The following is a 24349-nucleotide window of genomic DNA, read 5'->3' on the forward strand; positions in this document are numbered from 1 at the left end:
CAACTCTGCAATTCCATGATCACTGGTAGAAGGCAGCCAAGGGCGAGAGGCGGGTGGGGAGGGAGGAGCGCGACTGGGCATGCGCGGCAGCCCGACTCCGCTGCCTCGGTTTGCGCGTGCGCGGCCGCAGCGCCTGCCCTCGATGGTGACAGGCGGCCACGTGACGCCGTCCTCCCGCCGCGCGGCCAATGGGGCGCCGCCTTCTTGCGAGGTGGGCTTGACGCCGCCGCCGCTGCCGCTGAGGTATCCACTCCCGGCCCCGCTCGCTCTCCGCCGCCCGCGCCCTCCTCCGGACTCCCTCCCCGGGATGAATTAAGCGAGCCGCGTGCCGACGCCGCCTCCGGCCTGGAGCTGGGGCAGCCGCCGCCCCTCCTCAGGTACGCCGGGACGCCTCGGGGAGAGACGCGCCGCCTCAGGGCCCGGCTGCGGGGCGGCGGAGGCCCCGGCCAGGAGGAGGCGGCAGCCCGGCCTTCCCTTCGTGGGAGCCGCCTCCGCGTCCCTGAGAGCAAGGCCTCTCCCGCCCCGGGATTGGGGACGCTCCCGCAGCCCCGCGAATGGGCCCTCAGGGGTTGCCGGCAGAGCAGAAGGGCGCCTGAGGTTATCGATTACCCGCCCTTCGCCCGAAGGTCGCAGCATCGAAGCGAAGTATCGTAAGCGGCGCGCGCTCACGACACACAGAGTATTGTTATTATTCGCTTTCAAGCCAAAGGCAACTCAGAGCAACTTGCAACCAAGTGAAAAACCCCAAATAAACAAAACCCCACGTAAATTAATGCATCTTAGAAACCCGTTAAAATAATACATTAAATGCACGCCCGTTCTCGCTGACACAAAATCCCAAACATCGGCCCCCGACCCCACACACCACTCCACCTCTTCCCCTCCCTTTTCTTCCTAATGTAATACCAATGTCTCAACAAATGAAACTGATCTGTAGAAAATGTAACTTGAAAAAAGAGATATTGCACGTGCTTTTGTAAACCAAGAAATCTTTAATAAAAGTACATAAAAATAAAAGCACACCCATTCTAAGAAGAATATGCAACCTGCTTAGTGGGAGGCATTAATGCGGAAGATACTGCGCAGGCCCCCCTGTCAGTACAGAGCAAGCAGTTGCCAGGATTGCAAAGGAAACCCTCCCTACCCCTGACGGGTCCTGTGCCAGCCACTTCCTCTCAGGTTAACACTGGTCTGGCATTCCTGAGGCGGCATCTTGCTGCCCTCTCTCTTGACCTTGCCCCCTCGCAAAAGTCACCATGAAATAAGAAGTTAAATTTATTTGTTTGAAAGAGTTCCATGCCGCTTTTTCAAACATTCACAGCAGCCGAGGCAATGCAACAAACATTCAGTGAGCCACAACAGTCACCAGAAAAAACTAACCATCCTGAAAACATAATTTCCTTGGGGATGAAGTAAACAATTTACTTGTGGCTCCTGGGGAAGCTTGTTGCTTCCATTTGATTCTGCCATAAGACCTAATTGTGTGTTTCCTGTGAACTCTGATCTCCCGGGTCCTTGTCCATTGCTCTTAACCATTACATCACAGGGCTGTACTTATTGTTTTAGCTTGTTGAGTAGTTTTGGTCTGTTAACTCTCAGGATTTGTTTGAATATATTCTTTTTTGGTTTGTTGGTTTTAATACTCTATTGATATTTAGATTTTTTTTCTGTTTACTTCTCTGGAATCCATATTTGAATAAAGGTATGGTTTTGATTCTTTCAAAGTAGTAAGGAGAAGAGGGAGGTGAGATGTGTGTAATAGTGTCTTCACCACTTTTTACAGGATTTCTTGACCCTGGACTCTTAGCAGTTGGACTTTACAGCAGCCCAAAAGTAAGATCAAGTCAAGACTAGTCCTAATATTTCTGCAGGTGAGCCAGGGCAGGGGGTGTATCTATACTGGGTTGCTCCTGATTGCCTCTTTGGAATATGTTGATATTTTAAAGCTGAAAATAGCATTTAGGTTTGCTTTTGTTTGTGTGAGAGAGAGAGAGAGACGGAATGTGTGGGATGTTTTGCATTCCAATGAAAGATCCAAGTCACAGTTCCAATAGGCCCTCCCTTTCTTTAAAAGGATGGGTATAGGAACCCTGAGTGTTTTGTTTCCCAGGCAGATGTCTTTGGGTGAAGACATCATCTTCAATCTTTACATTTTTCATTGCAAGGAAGCCTGAACAGGCAGGCCTCCTGTGAAGTGCATCAGAAGAGAAAAATGGGAACATTTGCCATTTGGGATGACAACAAGCAGGCAGAGAGGAAACAAAGGACTTTATGTGAGAGTAGCGTAAAGTGTGATGGGGAGCATAACTGGGACTATGCTGGGGGTGGCAAGGGCCATGGCTGCACTTGGCTCAGAAGGTGAAGCAGGATGCCAAGTCTTCTCTGCCTTTTGAAAGTGTCCTTGAAGAGCTTGAATTGCAAGTGGTTGGTTGCTAGCAAAGTTTTCTGCGTCCTCCTAAGACTGGTGGCACTTCTATCAACATGGCACACACTGGGGTTGAGCTGATGCTCCCATTTCCTTTTTAGAGTATGGCAGGAAGTGGGAAGGTCCTTGCCTAAAGAGGAGGCCTGTTCTCTAAATGAGACCACCTTGTTCTTCCATTGGTCCTTTTAAAAATATGTGTATTTTTCTCCATTGATCTGTCTGATCAGTTACGTTTTTACTAATTAGGGGGAAAGTAGACTCCTGCTGTCCACTGAAGGCACCAGAGGAATGGGTTGCAGCAGGACATATTTAGTGACTTTGCTAGAACAATGGGCTGTTGGTATGGCCGAGGTGATAACCTATAAGTCTCCCTTCTAGGGAGGGGAGGGGAGAGGCCCTTGATCTATTCTGAGTCCCCACACAGGCCTCTAGCTGGTACTTCTCACAACATTGAAGCTGTTTTTTGGTACAGTGGTACCTTGGTTCCCAAATGGCTTGGCTCCTGAACGCCGCAAATCCAGAAGTGTTCCGGTTTGCAAATGTTTTTCAGAAGCTGAACGTCCGATGCGGCTTCCGATTGAGTGCAGGAAGCTCCTGCAGCCAGTCAGAAGCCATGCCTTGGTTTTCTAACTGTTCTGGGAGTCAAACAGACTCCCGGAATGGATTAAGTTCGAGAACCAAGGTTCCGCTGTATTTCATTGGATTTATGCTGCTTCTGTCTGGGTTCACTGATTTGTGTTATTCCTCTCCCATGGAAGCCATTAGGTTTTGACAGGGAGATGCTAATGTGATAATTGGTTTGCTGTACCTGCTGGTATTCTATCCTTGTGATTAATTGCCATCTCCGTTTTAAATAATTAAAAGCCTGGTTCTTATTTCTAACTTGAACTTTGGACCTTGAATAATTTGTATGCCTGTCACTAAAAAGCTATTTTGCATCTCTTATCGGGTATTTTTAAAAAAATTTAAAAATGACTGGGTTGTGCATGTTGATAGCAAGAGAGTTTCCAAACCTTCCTTGGTTGCTGGTTGGAAGGACCCTGTGCTGCTGGGGAGAGAGCTTTCTATGGGTAGAAGGAAATATAAAATGCGTATATGGTTATACCTCATGTTACGGACGCTTCAGGTTATGTGTTTTCAGGTTGTGGACCGCGAGAAACCCAGAAGTACCGGAATGGGTTACTTCCGGGTTTCGCCACTTGCGCATGTGCAGATGCACCAAATCGCGCAGACGCGGCCCTTCAGGATGCAAGCGCTGCAGGTTGCGGACGTGCCTCTGTCACGGATTACGTCTGCAACCCAAGGTTCCACTGTATATCAAAGACTTTGTTTTTGTACATAGTTAACCTTTACAGTTATGGTCATGAGATGTAGTAGCAACCAACAATGGAATGAGCCTCACAGGGAGGATGCAAACATTCCACTCTGAATGGAAATAGCAACAGGCGTATTACCTGAAATGCTGAGATTGAGAAGCTTGTTGGGCGAGTGTTTTTCCATGTGCCTTTGCCCCACTGTTTCCCCCTAGGGAAACCTGATATCTTCTGGGTTTTCTCCAGATTGACATCTGCTAAAGAGCAGGTTTTGAGGAGAAAGCAGGGCAAGGGCAAAACCGCTGGGACCAGTGCTTTCTAGGCATGGGAGAAGCACAAGTCTGAAGGAGCCATAAGAGTTTATAACAGACAAAGGATAAGAAATATTCGTCATTTTCAAACAGCCCACTGGAAATTCTGAAGGAAGCTCTTCAAAAGCTTTTTAGGAAGTCAGTTTAAAGCTTGACCTCTTCCAAGACTGGAAAGCTGCAAAATGTGAGATTAAAGGAATGGTTGTTTTTTTCTGGGAAGTGAAGACAGGATGACAGTAGAAGTTGTTCTGGACATGGGAAGAGGGCATTCGCAAGTGCAGCACGAATCAGCAGGACTTACTTTGGATGGCTGACGAGTGCCTCTGCTCAGGGAGGAGTTGCCACATAATCCTAATCCGTAATTCTGAAGTGCTGTGTATGGTCCAAAAATATTCAGTGTTATCAAAATGTCTTCTCATACTGGTGGTGATTTTCTTCCCTTTGTGTCTGGTAGCCATCAGAGCTGCTGTGACGAGACCCCCTAAAGACTCAGCCGTCTTGCAGGAAGCAAAGTCCCCATGGTGATATTTTCCATCTGCTGTGTTAAAGCGTTTTCTTTGCAAAATGCAAAGCACATGGTGTTTTGACCCAGTTTTAGAGCAACACTAATAATAAACTGCCGTGAGCCTGCCTCCTTTGTGTTATTAAGAGGACCTAGAAGCTACTGAAAGGAGGTTTTGGGTGGTAGCTGGCTTAATCAGGAGTGCTGGATTCTACTTGTGCAGGGATCATCTCTGATGATTCTTAAGAAAGATGTGCATGAGTAGGGGGTGCAACCTTAGGGCTGCTGTGGTCCTGCTGCTAGGAGGCAATTTGGTCAAGAAGAGAGAGTCTGCTTGACATTGCACTAGTTCTGTCCCCTCTGGCTTTTGGCCTCTTCTGGAAGGTAAGCTGGCAGTTTGTGCCTCTTTGCTTCCTGCTGCTTTGAGTCTGGGTAGTCTTCCTACTTCCCAGACAAAGGTTTCAGCCAGAATCCTTGCTGCAGCAGAGGAAGCAATCTGACAGGTGAGAGGGAGAGGTGGGTACCAGGACCATCTTCAGCTCAGCTGAGAAGTCAGCTGCGTTCAGCGCTTTACCTGCCTGAACTATTTCCTTCCGTTAAAGTCTGTCATTATAAGAACTCTAACTTTAACAGCTGGTGACTGGGTTTTTCATTTGCCTTTCCCTCCTCATCTCTTTTTCCTTCTGTGTTGTGTTTTTGAGGTTGTAAGTCTTTAGGCTGGGACTGTCTTTGTTTTTAATCTGTGCACTACATTTTGGAATTGTTAGGCAATTTATAAATATGGATAATAATAATAATAATAAGAAGAAGAAGTCCTTTGGCACTTTTAAAAAGGCAAATGTTATCAAGTTGGACTGTCCATCCCAAGGCTAGATCTTCCACTCATCAACTCCCCTCCCCACTTACTAATTAGATAGGAAGAGGGTTTGAGCCAGGTGTTCCTCTCAAACCACATTAAGGATGCCTGTCAGTCTGATTTACCTCTGCCTTGGAGTGTGATCCTGTGCATGAAAGTAGCTCCACTAAAGTCATATGAGAACTATATTTTCTGATCCTACACATGTTTACTTGGAAGTAAGTTCTGCTGAATTCAATACACAAAATTGTTCTTTGTATTGCATTTACACTGGTAGAGGGCTTAAAAAAGGTAAAGGTTAAGGACCCCTGACAGTTAAGTCCAGTTGTAGACGACTCTGGGGTTGCGGCGCTCATCTCGCTTTTAGGCTGAGGGAGCTGGCGTTGGTCCACAGACAGTTTTTCCAGGTCATGTGGGCAGCATGACTAAGCCGCTTCTGGTGCAACAGAACACCGAAACCAGAGCAGCGCATGGAAATGCCGTTTACCTTCCCGCAGGAGCAGTACCTATTTATCTACTTGCACTTTTTTGGGCGTGCTTTTGAACTGCTAGGTTGGCAGGAGCTGGGACTGAGCATCGGGAGCTCACCCCGTCGCGGGGATTCAAACCGCCGACCTTCTGATCGGCAAGCCCAAGAGGCTCAGTGGTTTAAACCACAGCACCACCCACGTCCCCAGTAGAGGGCTTTAGATTAAAATAAATAGGTAACAGATGGTCCAGCAGTTGAGTTAATATCAAAGATGTTCCTGGAACTGAATAAAGATTAGCAGCACTGACATTTCCCTTCTTATGTCTATGTAGAGCTGGCAGTAGTAGCATTTGCCAAGGCAGACTTTGGGCCTTTTGAATTTCCCACAGTCAGGGTCATTGGATTTGGCTTGTCTGCAGCAGGTAAACATACACATGGCAAAGAGAGAATGTTTGGTGTTGGGAACATCTAGGTTGCCTTTGATGTACAGAGTGCATTACAGTGCTTGATGCAGCAGCAAGATACCCCCCCCCCAATTTAGCCCCAACAGAAGCTTTCATTTTATCATGTGAAGAATGCATGCACACAGACCTGTCCTTTGTACCTTGGTCGCTGAGGGAAAATCTCTGCCTGTTGCTCATGCAGACTTTGTTTTTTTGGTTATCTAATCATGTTCTTCTCCAGGTTTGGGGAACTCCCATCATTCCTGGCCATTTGCCTGCTTTCTGGGGCTAATGGAAGTTGTGGTTCAGCAACATCTGGAAGGTCAAAGGTTCCCTGCACCTGCTGTATTCAAACCAAGCAAGCTTGTTTGCTTTTCAGTTTAAGTTCCTGGAGTGCAGAGTTTGGCAAAGCAGCTCATAGGAAGTGAATAGGAAGCAGGCAGCTCAGGACCAGTTGCAGGCCTCCTTCCGGTGGGGGGGGGTGGACATTGCAGGCTGAGCTGAGATCAGTAGCATCAGGATGTAGGAGGTGCTTGCAGAGGTAGGATAAATTTTCAGGTGCTTATTGAATATCTTTTTTATGCTGACAATTTGAATATTTTCAAGGCAAGCCAGTCATTTTGATGATTATTTTATATTACAGTGGACCCTCTGGATACGAATGTAATTCGTTCCGGGGGTCCGTACGGACCCCGAAAATTCCGTAAGAGGCGCTGCTTCTGCGCATGCACGCAGCATGATAAAGCGCTTCTGTGCATGTGCGCAGGGCGAAACCCAGAAGTATACACTTCCAGGTTTGCCACATTCACAACCTGAAAGTTACATTACCCAAAGGTAACATAACCCGAGGGCCCACTGTATTTTTATAGGATGTGATCATATAATTGTAGAATTGTTGAGGTGGAAGGGACTCCAAGGGTCAACCAGTCCAACCCCCTGCTATGCAGGAACCTCAGCTAAAGCATCCATGACAGTTGGTCATCCAACCTCTGCTTAAAAACCGTTTCTTTCTTTTCTTTTCCAGGTGTGAATGACAGAGGAGGTGCCTCCAACTGCACTTAGTGAGATATACCTTCGTCTTCTGTGCCATGATGACATAGACACAGTCAAGCAGCTCTGCGGTGATTGGTTCCCAATAGAGTATGTTGCAGCCTGGGCTCCTGCAACTGATTTGGGGGGGGGGTGGAGGGAGGAAGGGGAATGGAATCTGCCTCCTTGAATTTCGTGAACTGGCAGGTGTAACCACAGCCAGAGCTGACACTGTCGACTCAGAGATCCTGTTGTTTGCTGGGGCAGTTGATCATAAACTGAGAAAACTGTCAACCAAAAGCCATCGAGACCAGGGCTGGGAACCTCAGGCTTTGGGCCCGGATGTTGATCCTCCAGGCTTCACTATCTTGCCCTCAAGGCTTTCCCCAGAAATGACTCTTAATAGCAGACACTTCCTCACATCACTGCCCCCCTTTAAATTGTAAACAAACTCTGAATGCTATTGACATCCTATTTGTATTAATGCGTGCTTTCTAGGGAAAGTCACTAGAAAACAAGTTAAATACAACTTTGCAACTACCCAGCTTGACTGGTATTGTATCCATCTATCTGTATGTTACAGTTGTTGTTTTATAATGAAATTCGGGGTCCCTTCAAACTGTACAATTCTATGTATAGAAATGGAAAATTTTCCATGTGAAGAAACAGCAGGGGAAATCTTTCCACCGCACATGTGCTGCAGCTCGTATGAGATCTGCTGGGTTCTTCCCTCACCTCTGTCTGTACCTTTCTTCCCAGGTACCCTGACTCATGGTATCGGGACATCACCTCCAACAAGAAGTTTTTTTCCCTGGCAGCCACTTACCGAGGCTCTATTGTGGGAATGATAGTTGCTGAGATCAAGAGTCGAACAAAAGTGCACAAAGAGGTATGAGAGAGGGCCCCGCTCCAGGAACAGGTGCACAACCCTTGCCTACCCACCAGCCATTGAGCAATTGAGGCTTGCATCATGGAGTCCATGTTTGTCTTTATAATGGGACAGCAAGCTAGCTGCCTTTCATGGTTTCAGTCGTGCGCTTGTGAAGGCAGCATCTGCTAAAGGATGGGTGGGGAACCTATGGCTCTCCAAATGTCTGACTGTCGTTTCCGTCATCCCCAGCCATTGGCCATGCTTGGGGGGCTGATTGGAGTGGCAGTCCATGAACATCTGGAGGGCCACAGGCTCCTCAACCGTGTGCTAGAGATCCTGAGGCTTGAAAGGCATTTCCAGTGGTGTTGGGTAGGGACTTTCTCAATTTTGACTGTTCTCTGCCCCTCTCCATAGACTCCAGTTTCAACTCCCATCTTCTTATTTACCATCTGCCAATTTCCATTTGGCCCCCCTCCCCTGGACGTGTGTGTGTGTGTGTGTGTGTGTGTGTGTGTCTGCTCCAAATCTTCCTTGCCTCCATCCAAGTTGCCAAGTGAAGGAGGCTGGATTGGCAAAGAGGCTGCTTGGCAAAAAGCACGAAGCATGCCAGAAAAATGGGTTCTGTATCTTTGTGTGTTGTGTAAATGCCTTTCTGATGTGGTTTTTTCCCTCCCCTTTAGGATGGTGACATTTTAGCTTCCAGTTTCCCGGTGGATACTCAGGTTGCTTACATTTTAAGCTTAGGAGTGGTAAAAGAATTTCGAAAGCATGGCATAGGTAAGAGTATCTTAGCTTGCAATCTCATATGCATAGTTGCCTTGGAAGTAAGCCCACAGTGGGACCCGATTCTGAGTAGACATACATAGGATTGCACTTTAAATACTTCGCACTGCTGTAGTCAGTCAAGCAACACACCAAAAAAGGCCATGTTATTGCATCACAAGCACAAGAGCAGATTGCACATCTGTGTATACTCCTCTGCGCTTGAAAAAGAAGGGAACTCACATTTCTGGACTAGAAGAGTGCTGCTGCTTTGCGCTCTCCATGTCTAGGGGCAAGGAATTCCATGTGTCCCCTCTGAGGCAGGACCCCCCAGCTACTACCTGCCTCCCGGTGGCTTCCGAGAGCTTCTCATTCTTTGCCTCCATGCTTTCAAGCCTATCCTCACAAACATGGGAGCTGGAAATGTGCCTTTCCTCTTAACTAAAAACTGAGGTGCTTGTGACGCTTTCATACTGCAATCGAAAAATCCCCCCAGCCTTAGCTGAAGATGCCAGGAAATGTGGTGTGGAAGCCTTGTCAGGCAGAGTGGGCAGAGCCCTTGTCATGGTCTTCACTGCAGCACAACTCCAAGCCTGTGTTTTAAAACTGCAGAAAGCCTGCCCCTTAATGGACATAAGTGGCCATTCATCCTCACCCCAGAGTATATATTTCAAGCTGCAATTAACCTGACAAGCCCCTTGCCAGGCTATCCGTGTCCACTGGCCAGGGTCACACTTGGCAACATTGCGCAATGTGTCGCTTCTGCTAAGTAGTCCAAAAATTAAGAGATGGAAGCGTTCCTGTTCCAGTACTAGCGGGGAGGGGGTGCAAGGTAGGGGGGAACCCTTGCTTCAGAGTAAGGGCATGTCACAGCAAAGTAGCAGCGAAAACTGCGTGGATAGTGGGTTGGCCGCGTTTGTTGCTTCTAACGCTTTCTCTCCTGTGGTAGGTTCTCTCTTACTTGAAAGCTTGAAAGATCACATATCAACGACTGCCCAGGATCACTGCAAAGCCATCTACCTGCATGTCCTCACCACTAACAACACTGCTATAAACTTCTATGAAAACAGAGACTTTAAGCAGCACCATTACCTGCCCTACTATTATTCCATAAGAGGCGTCCTCAAAGATGGCTTCACTTATGTTCTGTACATCAATGGTGGGCACCCTCCATGGACAATCTTATATCCTTTGCTGGTGGTCTGGCAGGCTGTGGGATGCTGCTCATGATCTGGTCTGTGGTGTTTTGAGAAGCCATGCACCCTGTTGCATGAGCATAGGTCGGGGACTGGTGCTTGGCAGCTCAGGGCAGGGTGAGAGCCCCTTCATCCTACCGAGACCCAGGCTGGCACTGCTGGGGGGGGGGGGGCTGGCCACTGCTGCAGCCAAATAGGACTCTCCTAATATAGACATTGTACCTGAGACAAAATGTCCAGTGCAATGCAAGATGCAATATATTGAAAGAAGTTAAATTACTGCATATTTGCTTCCTTTCCTAGGCCTTGCACCCCTTCCAGAATAGACTTCATTCTTATATTTTGATAATCTGCAGGGGAAAGAATTCCTACCTTTGTGGAGCTGCCACCTTTCTGTGTCTAGTGCTTCCTCCTGGTGCACAAACAAGTAATAATTGCCAGGTGTGTTCATGTTTGACTTTTAAGACTTTGGTTATGGATTGCCTCTTTAGTAGGGCCCAAGTGTCTTGGCCTTGAGAGGCACAAAGTCCAGATTATAATCATGATGCACATTACATGGAAATATTTATGCTGCTCCCCTGAGCAATCCCAGTGTCCTGGGCTGGGGACCCAGAGCACATTAGAGTTTGCAGGTGATGGACCCTCTTTCCATGGGAAGCAATATTTCCCAAAGAACTTGCCCTGCCGCCAAAGTGTCCTGCTCTAGCATGCAAGACTCTCTGGGCCTGAGTCTGCTGTGCCACTGAGCTGACACTTGCAGCGCTGTCCAGCCACTTCCCTCTTCGTAAAATGGAATCCTGAGACTCCTCCCAGAGAGAGCAGCAGCGATGGCACTTGCTGCTGCTGCTGCTTCTTTGGCTTGGCCAATTCAGCTGTCTCAGTCTTCATTGTTGGGGCTCCTTAACGGCACTGCACTGACTATCTTCAGCACATCGGATCGACCTTGGCCAGTCTGAGCCCCTGCACAATTCCCCAGCGGATCTACCGCCAAGCCCAGAGCCTCCTCTGCAGTCTCTTGCCATGGTCGGGCATTTCAGCAAAGAGTGGCATTGAATACAGCCGGACAATGTGATTCTAAGGTAAGTTGCAGCCTGGTCATGCCATTTCCCTGTCCTGTGGGTGCTCCTTGTGCTGGGAGCAAGACGTGGAGGCCACCCTGGCACCCACTGCTGTATGCTCTGTTTAGTAAAATTTACATTTAAGGTGCAAGTGCATTAGCACTGGGGCAGGCTCCACCTTGAATGTGGCACGATGCTTGTTCTTTGATGGTTCTGAACAGTGGTTCTCTCGTAGGCAGGTCCTTCTCTACGTGATGAAACGGACAACGGTTTTGCTCGCTGATCCATCCCATGAACCTGGATGCCCCTCTGTGAACTAGCCAAGACTTGGCAGATCTTCTCATCTTGCTGGGCTCTCGTTTCCCATGTTGCCCCAGGGCTTAAGGAAGAGTTTGCAGGTTGAAAGTCATGGTTCTCCCGTAGATGCTCCTCCTCCTCCTGCGCTGGAGGTGAGCAGCTGTTCATCCTCCAGCCAGTCTTTCAGCAGCTGCCCGAGAGACACCAGGTATGCTCCAAGCCCTCCGCTTGGGGTGAGGATGGACCTTGCACAAAAGAGAGGAAGACTGTGTTGATTTTTTTCCTGATGCTGTGACTAGGAGCAGAGAAGGCCGATGCAGTTTTTCACTCCTTTGGTGTAAAAGTTGTGGCTTCATAAGCTGCACTTCTATTTTTGTCAGCTGCTGGGAAGCCCAGAGCTCCAGCGCCTCCCCTCTCACACGGGCTTCCTTCGCCTGGGGGTGGTTTTAAATGAAGCATCTTGGATTGGCTGTTTCATAGTGAAATGGGTGAGTGGGTGTGTATTTCTCAACATACACTGTGTATATAGAATTCTGCCTGTAGTCTGAGCTAGAACGCAAGACCTGTGGATGCTGTGAAGGTGTGGGAAGATCTGACTTGAGGAATCCACCTTGCTGTGGAAACTCAGGGGCCCTTCACTTCCTCCTTTGCTGAATCTTCCGGTGGGAGCCTGAAGTGCTTGCCTGTCAGTTTCCCCAGTGTCCCAAGGTGTAATTGTGGAAATGGGTCTCCCAACGAGGTTGCAGCCAGGGTTGAGGACGTACAGAGGAGACACTTGCTATGCTGCAAGGCAGAAGTCTCACCTTTGGTTCCTGCTGTCTGTTGAGGCACCTTGGGGGCCTTCAATGGATGCTTTTTGTTTGCCACGTTTTGCACACGACACCCGTTCCCCATTTAGCTATTAACCCCTGGCTCTGCTGCCCAAAGGTGCATGGTGTAGCCCTCTGGTCCCTCAAGCGTGGGGTGGGGCACAACTGCACTGCCCTGCCCCATCTGGGCTTTGCGCCACAGCTATCCACTATGGCTGCCCTACAGGCCAGTAGGATAAGGTGCTTGGCTCTTGTGCACAACACCTCCCCGGAGAAGGAGTGCTTTGCAGAGAGCAGCACCGACAGGGTTACGACTTCTCTGATTCTCAGGAGGCATCTCCCCACTATATGACTGCAGTGAAGTCAAGGTGTGCTGGATGCAGGGCAGACAGCCTGTCCCTCTGCTGTCGTCTTCTGGGAAGAGTTGCCAGCATCCAAGTGGACTTTTGGAACAGTGCCAGCGAGCTCCTCTTCTTAACTATGCTGCTCTGTGAGCTAGGAGGCCCCTGCATGACCAGATGCCTCTTCCCTCCCTTCCAGAATGCCCATTTGTTTACCACCCAGCTGAGATTATACAAAGCTTGATGGAGCAGCAGGTCTGAATTTCCAGTTGGAATTAGAAAGCAATATAGATCTCACCGCATTTGCAGCAGGAAGATGCTGAGATATTGCAGTGTCTATCAGATGATGAAGGGCCCACGGTCTCCCCTGCCCCAAAGGGGTCCCTTCCCCCAATATTGGCTTAATCTGACTGCATGCTCAGCTCTGTTCTGAGACTTGCACTTTTCGATTTTAAGGAATAAAACAACTCTTAGGTTTCCTCTTCCATCATGTTGCTGTTTGTCTAATTGGAAGGAGGATTCAGAAGCCCAGGCAGGTGCTCCCTATCTATGTATGGCTTCGGGGAAAAGAGCTGCCTCTTTAATAGGAAGGGTAGACACAGAACCCCTCCACTGTGTCTGGTCACCTGGCTCACGAGGGACTGTGATGGTCCAGTTTCCCAAACTCAACAGGCTAGCCATAGTGGTGCTGGCTTTGGCAAGGCTTCAGTGGTACTTCCTGCCATCTAGGGCTTGATAAAATGTTACCTGCCTTCCAGTAACGATCAAGAACCCCCATTATGCTGCAGAGGGCAGAAATCTTCCAGAGCTTTGGCTCTCAAATTAAGAGGCACATCCCTGGCAGGCTGAGCTGACACTTGGGGTGCTTCCTTGCCACATGGATTGATTGCACTGGCAATGCTGCCCTTTGCATAAAAGGCAGGGAGGGTGTCACGTCCTCCAAGGGCCCCCAAGCTTGGATTTAGGAAAGTCCATTTAAATAACAATCATTGTGTGTGATTTTCTTTTAAGTGTGTGTTGTGGTGGGTTTTTGTTTCGTTTTGAAACTTTCCTTTTGCCTGAGAATGTCCTGAGCTGTTACTGTTTCCATGTGTATTTTGGTTTTCTTTTCATGCTTTTGTATACTCCTTGTCTGAGCTCTTTGTGGCTCTTGTATGCCTGCCTGCCTGCTTGCCTGTTGTCTGTGCACACACTACTCCTAAACAGATGGCTTCAGGAAAAGGAAACAAAAGGGCTCAGCTGTGGGCCTGCCCCTTTGAGAAGACGGTGGTGTCCGCCACAACCCTTATTTATTGAAGAGCAAAGGCCAGCCAGTCACTTTAAATGTCTTTGATTAAAAGAGTTTGTTTTGTTTGCGACTCTCCTGTCTTGTTTTTAGCCATTGCACAACCGTGTGGTCTCCTGCCTTTGTTCCTCAGGGCTCTGGCCCATGAAGCCAGACCGTTGGGGCGGAAGAGCTTTTTCAGAAGCACACACCAAAGGCAGCTGCCCCTGCCAAGACTTGTGCTACTCTGTGCTACTGCCACTTGTTCGCCCCCCTGCCCCGGTGGCATTTGCCTATGTCTCCCCATGCACAGGGCAAGGCCAGGCAACACAGCAGCAGAGAGCGGGGAAATTAACAGCTTAGGGTGAAGAAGGATCCACCCGTAGCCTTAGTGCTTTGCACAGCTAAGATCACATATCCAGGCCCCAGCCAAGACTCTGAGCCACTGCTAGTCACAGTAAGCAGCTGTGAAGTGAAGTAGACTGACGGGCGGGTGGGCTAACAAAGTCAACCAGCTTTGTATGAAAGGGAGCCCTTTCGGAATGAGCTTAAGTCATTTCCTTCTGAAGCAAATGTTAATACTTGGGCTTTTCCGAATGATGCTCTGGTTTTCCAGATGAGGGCTGGTGCAGGGGAAAGGGATTCCATACCTTTGAGCTAGTACAGTCTAGAAAAAGCTTTGCTGGTGGATTCTACCGCACGTATAAACTGGACCTGAGCAATCCTTACTGCAAAGCTCCTTTCATGGTAGGGCAGTGCTGTTGCTGCCCTGCGATGGATGGCTGTGTGACTAAGAAAGTGGCTTTGCCTAAGACTCAGCCCACCCGCTGAGCTTTGCACCTAGCTTGTGCTCTTGACTCCTAGGCTGCCATCTGTGTCCCTTTTGAGTACATCTTTCGTAAGGGGTGGGCTAGGTTTAGAGAACTCTTAATGCATTTCAGAATTTTGCTGTTTTGCCCTTTCACTTGTAGAGATACCTGAAATAAATCACATGAGAGGTAGAAGCTTTCAGATTAAATGGGCAGCTTGGGCTAATCTTGGAAATTTATGGAAAGCCTGACTGTGCCACTTGGAGATAGGAAGAGAGTTAGCTGTATACCCCTGTGGGAGAGAAGCAGCATTCTGGAGCATCCCTCTGTTAAGCTATGTAGGTTCAAACAAAAGGTCAGCTATGCAGTTTTAACAGCTGGGTAGAAACACAAGCCTAGTCTTCTGTAGGTGCAACAAAAAAGTTTTTTATTCTTCTGGTCTCCACTTTCAGCACAGCAACAAAATTGACTCCTCTGGTGCTCAAAGCTATCACATTAAAAAATAAATTTCCTGAAGTAGGAACCGGTTGTGGGGGTGGCTGAGGCTGCTTCTAAGGAAGGCCTCTGGGGTTTCTGCGTGGCAGCCACAGTTTCTGCCAACTTCTCCACAGGCACCATGTTCAAGACTTTCAAGGCATAAAGGAGCTGGAATTTGGCTGTGCTGACAAAGGAATTCCCCAGGAAGGAAGGCAGCCCGCTCGTGCGATCTTTCTGGGTGTACAGGGGCACTCGAACCATTCTCATCACCTGCAACAGCATGGGTAAATGCTCTGTGACCAGAAAATACCACCATGTTGCAGCCCACCATCACCCACAGTCAAAGGGCTCTTTTTCCTCTGCACTAGGAAAACCTGTATGGGACTTGAGTGGCACTGTGGGTTAAACCACAGAGCCTAGGACTTGCTGATCAGAAGGTCGGCGGTTCGAATCCCTGTGACGGGGTGAGCTCCCATTGCTCGGTCCCTCCTCCTGCCAACCTAGCAGTTCAAAAGCACATAAAAGTGCAAGTAGATAAATAGGTACCGCTCTGGTGGGAAGGTAAAAGGCGTTTCCGTGCGCTGCTCTGGTTCGCCAGAAGCGGTTTAGTCATGCTGGCCACATGACCCAGAAGCTGTACGCCGGCTCCCTTGGCCAATAAAGTGAGATGAGCGCCGCAACCCCAGAGTCGGTCACGACTGGACCTAATGGTCAGGGGTCCCTTTACCTTTACCTAGGAAAACCTATATATTGCACTGCAGTCTAGAGCCTCACTGCTTGGAAGATTAAGGAATGCCCTTTGCCCTGAGGTTAAGGCCACCAAATGAAAGCCCCACCCAGGGGAAGCCCTATCAATCTCTCCCACCCCATTAACCCTTTGTCCCCTCCAATATTCTTGGCCAGGTGTGGCCAGCAGCCCTCCTAAGCAGCCTTTCCACCGAACCTCCATCTGCCCTCTGTCCTGCTGTTGACCCCTGGAGCCCAACCTCCATTCCATGGTCCCACGAGGGCACGACACTGATCTCGGCAGCATGCAGCTCCAGCAAGGTCAGCTGCTTGGCATACGAGTGGGCCACCATTTGCTGGGGGCCCTCCGTGGTGTGTGAAGCCAGGTGGCTTCTGTCAGACACACACCATCCAAGCCCAGCACCCGGTTCAGGCCGTCCTCCAGTGACCAGAACCACCAGTCCACGAACCCTCCAGGGAAGCCCAAATGGCCATTGAAACGCATCTGCGACACAGGAGGAGGGTGTTACTAGGGCATCCATTTTCTGCAGCAGCTCCCTTTTTGTGGAAGGCTTTTCCCTTGGCGGCTTGCCTGGCACCTTTGCTGCATACCTTGGTAAGTGCCAGGCGAAAATGTTCCTCCTCACCCAGGCCTTCAGTTTCTAATCAACCCAAGGCCTTTCTTTGGGTTGTTTGTTTATTTACTTATTAGATTTATATACCAACCTTCCTCAAAAGAACTCGGGGCAGTTCACAAGGAAAAAAACAAGGTAAAAGCACAAATAGTCAAATCAAGAAACAACGAAACAAAAAATCTCCTTCCCACAGAAACATTTACAAGGCTGTAGAATATTAATCAGCCAATAAAGGACAGTTAAGTCCAGTCAAAGGTGACACTGGGGTGTGGTGCTCATCTCGCTTTTCAGGCCAAGGGAGCTGGCATTTGTCCACAGACAGCTTTTCCAGGTCACATGGCTAGCATGATGAAACTGCTTCTGGTGCACAGAGGACCATGATGAGTGCCAGAGCGCACAGAAACACAAGCAGCCCAAGTCCTGGCTCAAGAAAAACGTGTTTGCCTGGCGCCTAAAAATTGGCAATGACGGCGCCAGATGAACCTCCCTGGGGAGTGTCCCACAACTGGGGAGCCACTGCAAAGACGCGTTCTTGTGTTGCCACCCTCCAGACCTCACACAGAGGAACATGAAGAAGGGCCTCAGATGGAAATCACAGCGTTGGTTTATATAGGGAGAGGCGGTTCTTTGGGTATTGTGGTCCTGAGCTGCTTAATAGGCTTTATAGCTCAAAAGCTGCACTTTGAATTGGGCTCCATGCAGATGGGCCAACATTATGTTCTGACTGTCTCACCCCAGTTCTGCACACAGTGATGTGTGTCTGTGATTTGTCTTTTCGCCCTCATTTAAAGGTAAAGGTACCCCTGCCCGTACGGGCCAGTCTTGACAGACTCTAGGGTTGTGCGCCCATCTCACTCAAAAGGCCGGGGGCCAGCGCTGTACTAAGACACTTCCGAGTCACGTGGCCAGCGTGACAAGCTGCATCTGGCGAGCCAGAGCTGCACACGGAAACGCCGTTTACCTTCCCGCTAGTAAGCGGTCCCTATTTATCTACTTGCCCACGGGGGTGCTTTCGAACTGCTAGGTTGGCAGGCGCTGGGACCGAACAACGGGAGCGCACCCCGCCGCGGGGATTCGAACCGCCGACCTTTCGATCGGCAAGCCCTAGGCGCTGAGGCTTTTACCCACAGCGCCACCCGTGTCCGCCCTCATTTACTATGATTTAATTATGTATTTTTGTGTTCCCTGTTTTTACCTGTAGGCTGCCTTGAGTTCCTGTTGGCGGAGTGTAAATATATAATAATAAATATCTAATAATAATAATCCGCCCTGTGGTCTCTTGATGAAGGGAATTATCAGTGCTTTTTTTCTTTTTTAAAAAAATGTTCTTATTTTCCTACTCATATTGAAATGCTGCCTCTCAATGAGGCCAAACTTAGATTCACAAAATGTTTAGGGGTACACGTTCCCTTGGAATAAATAAATAATAATTAATCATCATCATCAGAAGAGCGCTCGGCCGACCTCCCACGTGGCTGCTGAGCACGTGGCGTCCCTGCGTGGGCGGAGCCATCGCTCCCACATGCCCCGCCCCATCCCTCAAGCCACGCCCCTCAGCAGGGAGGCGCAGCGCAGCGGGATGCGACCGAAGAGCATGTCGGGATGCGGGGCGGGGCTCCAGGCGGAGCGCCTCGCCTCAGGGGCCCCAGCTCGGCCCGGCCCGCCAGGCCCAGCTGCTCCAGGCCCGAGGCGGAGGCGGCCGTCCGGGGCGCGGCGAGACGCGGCTGCCCGACGACGGAAGGAGCCGTTGGTCCCCTCAGCTCCGGCGCCGCCATCGCCGCGGACCCGCCGACCCCCGGAGCGCGCGGGGAGAGGGGGCGGCGTCCAATGGGGGCGCCGCCTGGCGGACTGGCAGCCGCCCGGCCCAATGGAGAGGCTGCTCGCCTGACAGCGGCTCCGCCTCGAGACTCGACGGGGCGGAGCTAGATCCTTCCTGCCGCCGCTGCGCGTCTTGGGAAATGTAGTCCGTCTGTTCGGCGCGGAGGGGCGAGGATGCTCTGGGCATGTGCAGAGCGCTGCCTTCCCTCCCGGGCCGGCTGGCCGCGCGACTGAGCGGAGGGAGCAGCTTTTGGGTATTTTTAATAAAGCATCTAAACATTATTTTTAAGGGACACAAGATTGTGAATAAAGGGTGTGATTCTTCTGCTTAGGGACCCTTTGGGTGACAAGTTTCCCCCTTTTTAATTTAATGTTTTCATTTTACAATATTAAACAATAAATATAAATCACACACAAACCAGTGATGTTTTCTGCTACTTCCCTCCCTCCTGCGGTTTCTTATTTTTCTAGCAAATTCTTACTGCATATCTTAATTTAACCATTTTACCTATTTATCCTTTTTAATTCCCTTATAAGCCTTATGGCTCCTGTTTATATCAATCCTGCTAATGTTTTTACTTGTTTACAGTTTGTTTTCATATGTCCAATACATTTCCCCCATTCTGCTACAAAGAGTTTATCATCCTTATATCTTAGTCTTCCAGTAAGTTTCTCCATCTCCGCGTATTTCATCAGTTTTAGTTGCCAATCGTCTCAGTTTTGTGCGTATATCATTCGGGCTGCCCTGATAGCATACATAGTTTTTTCTGGTATTTGGCACCCCTTCTCCAAGTATACCTAAAAGGAAAGCTTCTGGCTTTTTAACAAAAGTTATTTTAAACATTTCTTTCAATTCATTACAGTATAAACAAATTTCCAGAAGGCCTTTGCAACCTTACAGAATCACCACATGTGAAAAAAGTACCCTCTTTCTCTTTACACTTCCAGAATATATTGGCTTTAAATTTGTCAGCTTGCTAGGCGTCAAATAGCATCTATACAACATCTTCATGTAGTTTTCTTTTAATGCGCAGCATGCTATAATTTTTAAATCTCCTTTCCAAAGTCATCCACACGTTGCCATATCAATATTATAATTGGGTGACAAGTTGAATTAATTAATGGAATGAACTCGCAGAGAGGAAAGAGGAATGTGTTGACTGTGCGCAGGAGCCCTGGTTTAAGGTCCACCGGGTTCCCGGCTGGAAAATTAACCTTTGAGAACATCAGAAAAGTCCTGGATCAGGCCAGTGGCCCTTCCGGCGCAGTGGCGTCTGCTCTCACAATGGCCAGGGAGATGCCATGGTGTACAATGGGAAACCTGCAAGCAGGATCGCGGCACATGAGCCCTCTTCCCTCCTGTAGTTTCCAGCAACTGGGATTCAGGAACCGCCAACAGCCCTATCCTCCGCGAGTTTGCCCCATTCAAGTTGGTCTCCTGTGGCAGTGAGTTCCATAGCTGAGCCGTGTGTTGTGGTTTACATGTGCAATCTGCTTTTAGGTACCCAGGACAGATGCCACGGAGGCTCCGCGGGGGAGACCCGTGAAGGCAAAAAGGCTGCCTCGGCTGTGCGCGCTCCATGCCCCGTGGGCACCTCTGTCCCACCCCCGGAGCTGCTGCCCTCCCGATGTTCCGACCTCCCCTTGGCCCCAGAGGTGCCACGAAGGGCAGGACTCGGGCCAGGCAGCCAAGAGGCGGCGTTACAAGGCAGACGGGCTGCCAGCAGCTGCTTCTTCAGCCTCCCGCGAGCCACTTTTGGGACCCCAAAAACTTCCCAGCACCTGGTGATATTGTGCGTAACCGCCTCCTTTTCTCCCCGCAGCGCAGCAGCTTTCACAAGGTGGCGGCGTGTGGCAGCGGCTGAGACAAAAGGTGGCCTCGACAGCCAATGAAATGTGGGGCTGGCGGGGGGGGGGGGGCGGGTGGCAGCCCGAACAGGTTGCTTCTCTCCATCGCCTGCAAAGAGCCAGCCGGACGCGCCGCTCTCCCCTGGCACTCGCAGAAGGCGGCCCGCACCTCGCCTGTTGCTGCGGGGCAGCAGGTAGGCGCTTGGAGGGGCAGGGGGCACCTAGAACTGGGGGGGGGGGGCTTTGTTTCTTTTCAGAGTTTTGCACGAGACCCTTGCACAAGGGATGCACCCCAAAATTGGGGGTGGGCGGGCTAGAGAGGAACGTAGAAACCTGATGGCTGATAAGGATGCCCCCATCGGCTGCCCCCCTCCACCTCTCTTCTGATTTTCCGGCCAGCCCGATGCTCCTTCCATTCATCCCGGGACACTTCCTTGGCAAGAGCCCCCCCCCCTCCTGACCTTGCTCCCCGCGCCCCAACTGCTGGCTGCTCCCTGGTTTCTCGCGCGTGGGTGGCAGCTGCCTGGGTGCTCCCGCGCAAGGGTGCTCGCTGCTCAGAAGCAGAGACTGGAGGAGGGAGCAAGGGGGGCACTGCCCCACGCAGGTGGCACCAGAGGACGCGGCGGATTTAAAACCCAGCTTCCTGCGAGCCGCCGCGCCCGAGTTTGTGCCCCGCAGGTGGGCGCAAGGAGGGCAGAGGCGGCAGCCTTCGCGGGCCGGGCTGGCCAGCCGCCTGGGGTCTCCTGGCGCAGGGTGGCGGAGGAGGAGAGGCCGTGTCGGGTTACAGCCGAGCTGTGCACTCCCCTAATGAGTGTAAAGACGAAGCCTCGGCGGCTGCCACCTGCACACCCTCCGAAACCGGATCGCTGGTCCCCAGGGAGCCGCTTCCCCAAGCCGCAGGCGGGCTGGCGAGGCCCCGGCGAATGGAGCCCGTGTAACCAAATGCGCCTGCGGGGGACCTGGCGGAGCAACAGCTTGTCCTTTGTCTCTGCAGGAGAATTTCCCGTCCGACGCCCCCGTCGCCTTGCCTGTCCCTGGCGCAGGAGAAAAGGAGGGCATCGGACTCGGGCCGTGGAGAATGTCCCTCGTAAGGCCGAAGACGGGGCGGCAGCAGCAGCAGCAGCTGGGCGCAGAGCCCTGGGGCGCTTCCTGCGGGGCTGGCGCCGTGGACGACAGCCTCACCAACCTGCAGTGGCTGCAGGGCTTCTCCTTCCTCCCCGCCAGCCCGGAGAAGCCTTCCTCGGCCAGCCTCCTGCAGCAGGGCTCCGACGCGCCAGCCAGCCCACCCGCGGGCGACACAGCGGCCATGGGGGTGCCCACGGGGATGGGCAAACCCGCCAGCTCCAGCTCCTCCCTGCAGCCCCTCGCCCCCGCCCCAGAGGCGGTCGACTACCGGACCAACGGGCAGGTGAAGCCCCCCTACTCCTACGCCACCCTCATCAGCATGGCCATGCGGGCCAGCCCAGAAGCCAAGCTCACGCTCTCGGCCATCTACGCCTGGATCACCGAGAACTTCTGCTACTACCGCCACGCAGAGCCCAGCTGGCAGGTGAGGCGGGGCCGGAGCAGCAGCAGGTGGGCTTGGAAGCAGGTGCCCTGCGAGCAGGTTCAATCCCCAGGGGCAGAGGAGGGGAGAGACTCTGGCCTGAAACCCTGGAGAGCCATTGCTGCTGGGAGACAATACTGAGCTAAATGGACCAAGGGCACACACCAGGGAAGTTGTTCAGGGAAGTTTTTAATATTTTACGCTGTACTGTTTTAACACTTGATTGGGAGCCGCCCAGAGTGACTGGGGAAACTCAGCCAGGTGGGCGGGGTGTAAATAATAATAATAACAATAACAATAACAATAATAATAATAATAATAATAATAATTACAAGGCAGAATGTTGTGTTCCTATGACAAAAGGCAGGAAGGGCCAGTGGGAAGGGGGAGACTGAGCTGGCCTCCCATCAATATTGTGGACTTGAAAAAATGGGAAGCGAGTTTCTCCCCCAGCCGCCGAGGTGCCCTTCCCCATTCTGCTGGACAGGAGGGGCTGCTGCAACCAGCGGCAGGTGGAGGTGTGGGGGGGGTGGGGGACATTCCTCAGATGGGCACTTATAACTTCTGCCAGGGAGCTCTCTTGCAGGGCAAGAGACAAAGGGCACCTCAAATGATCCAGGGGGGCTCCCTCGGGAAGAAAGGTTGCAGCGTTTGGGACTTTTTAGTTTGGGGGAAATGCAAGGAAGAGGCAGCTGTTGGGAACATTAGGCGAGGCTTGGAGAAAGTGGATGTATAGAGAAAGGTTTTCCTCCCTCTCCTGCAAATGCTAGAACTTGTGGACATGCAACAAAACTGAAGACAGGGAGGTTCAGGACAAAGAGAAGAGAAAGGATTCTCCATGGGGTACAGAGTTACTATGGAACTCCCTGCCACAAGAGGCAGCGATGGCCACCAACTTGGATGGCTTTAAAAGAGGTTGGGGAAATCCCTGGAGGGCACTCAGTGGCTACAAGGCACAAGGCCAGTCACTGGCTCTGGTGCGCAGAAGGTTCTGCTTGCAAGTTTCTCACAATAGGAATCTGGCTAGCCCCTGTGAGAGCTGGAGGAGGGGCCAGTGGGATCCCCTGGCCTGATCCCGTAGGGCTCTCTGCATGCCCTTCTGTTCACCCCTCCCTCTTCCCCCTTTCCCCCCTCCTCCCCATGGGCCTTTTGTCTCCTCCGCAGAACTCCATTCGCCACAACCTGTCCTTGAACAAGTGCTTTCAGAAGGTGGCGCGGCAGAAAGACGAGCCTGGCAAGGGGGGCTTCTGGCGGATCAACCCCCAGCACGCAGACAGGTTCGTCGACGGGATATTCCGGCGGAGGCGGGTGCCAACCTTTCCCTGCATTTCGGCCTCTCAGGCACCACCCCCCTTGCCTGCCTCCGGTGCAGAGCTGGGCTGCTTCCGAGGGAGGGGACGAGGCCCCCTGCAAGAGGACCAGATGCCCCGGCTTCCTGGGGGGCAGCGCCACCCCGGTAAGTGCAAGCAGCAGCCAGGCCAGGGCACCAGCAAGGCTGCTTGGACCGGTGCCCGCTCGCCTCTGGCCTCTGTGGGCAGAGAGGGGGTGGCTCTGCCGGGGGACCTCAGCTGGGCGTCTGTCTTGGAGGACACCTTCGTTGGCAGCGGGAGCAGCATTGAGGACCTGGAGCTGACGGCAGCCCTCGGCTCCCTGGCCGCAGAGGAGGTGGTCCTGGCCTCCTCTGACCAGCCAGTCAGTCCTCTGAGCCAAGAGGGCCCCCCTCACCCTGTCCCAGCCCTGGTGGAAAACTTGACGCTGTATGCCGAGCCCCTGGGCCAACCGTGGGGAGAGGAGGAAGCAGCCACGGAGCCGCCGCTGGGACCCCCCTGGGCCTTCGAGGAGGAGGGCGGCACCTGCTTTGTCGAGGGCTTCCTAGCCGAGATGCAGCCGTGGGAAGCATGAGCTCTGCAGGCCCCCAAGAGGCAATGAGAAGACGCAGCAGAAGCGGCCTTGGTTTGCAGCTGACCTCTGCCCGGGGTGGGCAGCTCTGCCCCAGAGCAGAGAGGCTGGGGGTGTCCGCCATAGTCGTAGCCTTGCTCGATGCAAGTCATGCTGTGGTGTGTATGGCAGCAGGTCGCAGAGCGCCTGTATTCCCAAATGTCAAAAGGCACAACAGAGCTCCGTTAGCTCGGGATGTACAGCTTTTTCTGAAAGCGGTGAGCACACTCTCAGAGGTGCAAGGATGGGCAAAGCGGGTCTGCCAAAGGGCTGGGGGCCAAGAAACCAGGGGAAGGGGGCCCTTCTCCTCCTCTCCCTATTCAGAAGACTTCAAGGCCTCCCCCTCCTTCCCTTCCTGCGCACGCAAAACCAATATCCTTTTTCCAAATCAACTTTGGCATCACAATGTTTGTAAGTAAATATATGCAAATAATTTTGTCTGAGAGCAGAGTCTCGTTTCTGCTTCCTTGAGCAGCCTCGACAGACCATGGGAGGAAAGGGGTTCAGCTAAGGCTGGCAGCTAAAAGGCAGGCCAGGAAGAGCACTGGAGCACCCTTGGCAAACTCCCTGAAGGTGCCGGGGGGAGGTGGGCATTCCCATGCCACG

General features: G+C 51.4%; 4 protein-coding genes across 9 annotated transcripts in view; 3 read left to right on the forward strand and 1 right to left on the reverse strand.

Annotated features, from left to right (window-relative positions):
• The window catches only part of FSCN1 (fascin actin-bundling protein 1), a 333406-nt gene that overhangs the window by 241212 nt on the left and 67845 nt on the right, over nucleotides 1-24349 (forward strand). The window lies entirely within an intron of this gene.
• On the forward strand, nucleotides 119-14035 carry NAA60 (N-alpha-acetyltransferase 60, NatF catalytic subunit). 6 transcript variants are annotated; one of them, XM_083413781.1, is made up of 8 exons: nucleotides 193-377; nucleotides 1784-1871; nucleotides 7344-7459; nucleotides 8108-8237; nucleotides 8900-8996; nucleotides 9931-10165; nucleotides 11093-11256; nucleotides 11471-14035. In XM_083413781.1, exons 3-7 carry the CDS (start codon nucleotides 7350-7352, stop codon nucleotides 11247-11249), a joined length of 729 nt encoding a protein of 242 aa, XP_083269907.1. In that variant the 5' UTR covers nucleotides 193-377; nucleotides 1784-1871; nucleotides 7344-7349; the 3' UTR covers nucleotides 11250-11256; nucleotides 11471-14035. The 6 variants fall into 6 exon arrangements, with proteins under 6 accessions (XP_083269909.1, XP_083269906.1, XP_083269907.1 ...); XM_083413782.1 differs by lacking the exon at nucleotides 193-377 and adding an exon at nucleotides 477-650; XM_083413783.1 differs by lacking the exon at nucleotides 1784-1871 and having other exon boundaries at nucleotides 119-243.
• Nucleotides 13708-17375, reverse strand: NUDT16L1 (nudix hydrolase 16 like 1). The gene is given in 3 exon segments (XM_083413863.1): nucleotides 13708-15502; nucleotides 16219-16346; nucleotides 16349-17375. Coding segments are annotated over 3 exon segments (495 nt in total). The 5' UTR covers nucleotides 16464-17375; the 3' UTR covers nucleotides 13708-15250.
• LOC310664436 (forkhead box protein J1-B-like) lies at nucleotides 20196-24184 on the forward strand. Its single transcript, XM_083413623.1, has 3 exons — nucleotides 20196-20453; nucleotides 21254-21808; nucleotides 22970-24184. Exons 1-3 carry the CDS (start codon nucleotides 20301-20303, stop codon nucleotides 23705-23707), a joined length of 1446 nt encoding a protein of 481 aa, XP_083269749.1. The 5' UTR covers nucleotides 20196-20300; the 3' UTR covers nucleotides 23708-24184.

The sequence above is a fragment of the Podarcis tiliguerta genome (genome assembly GCF_965153285.1).
Source record: "Podarcis tiliguerta genome assembly, chromosome: 14".
In the NCBI taxonomy this organism is placed as follows: Eukaryota; Metazoa; Chordata; class Lepidosauria; order Squamata; family Lacertidae; genus Podarcis; species Podarcis tiliguerta.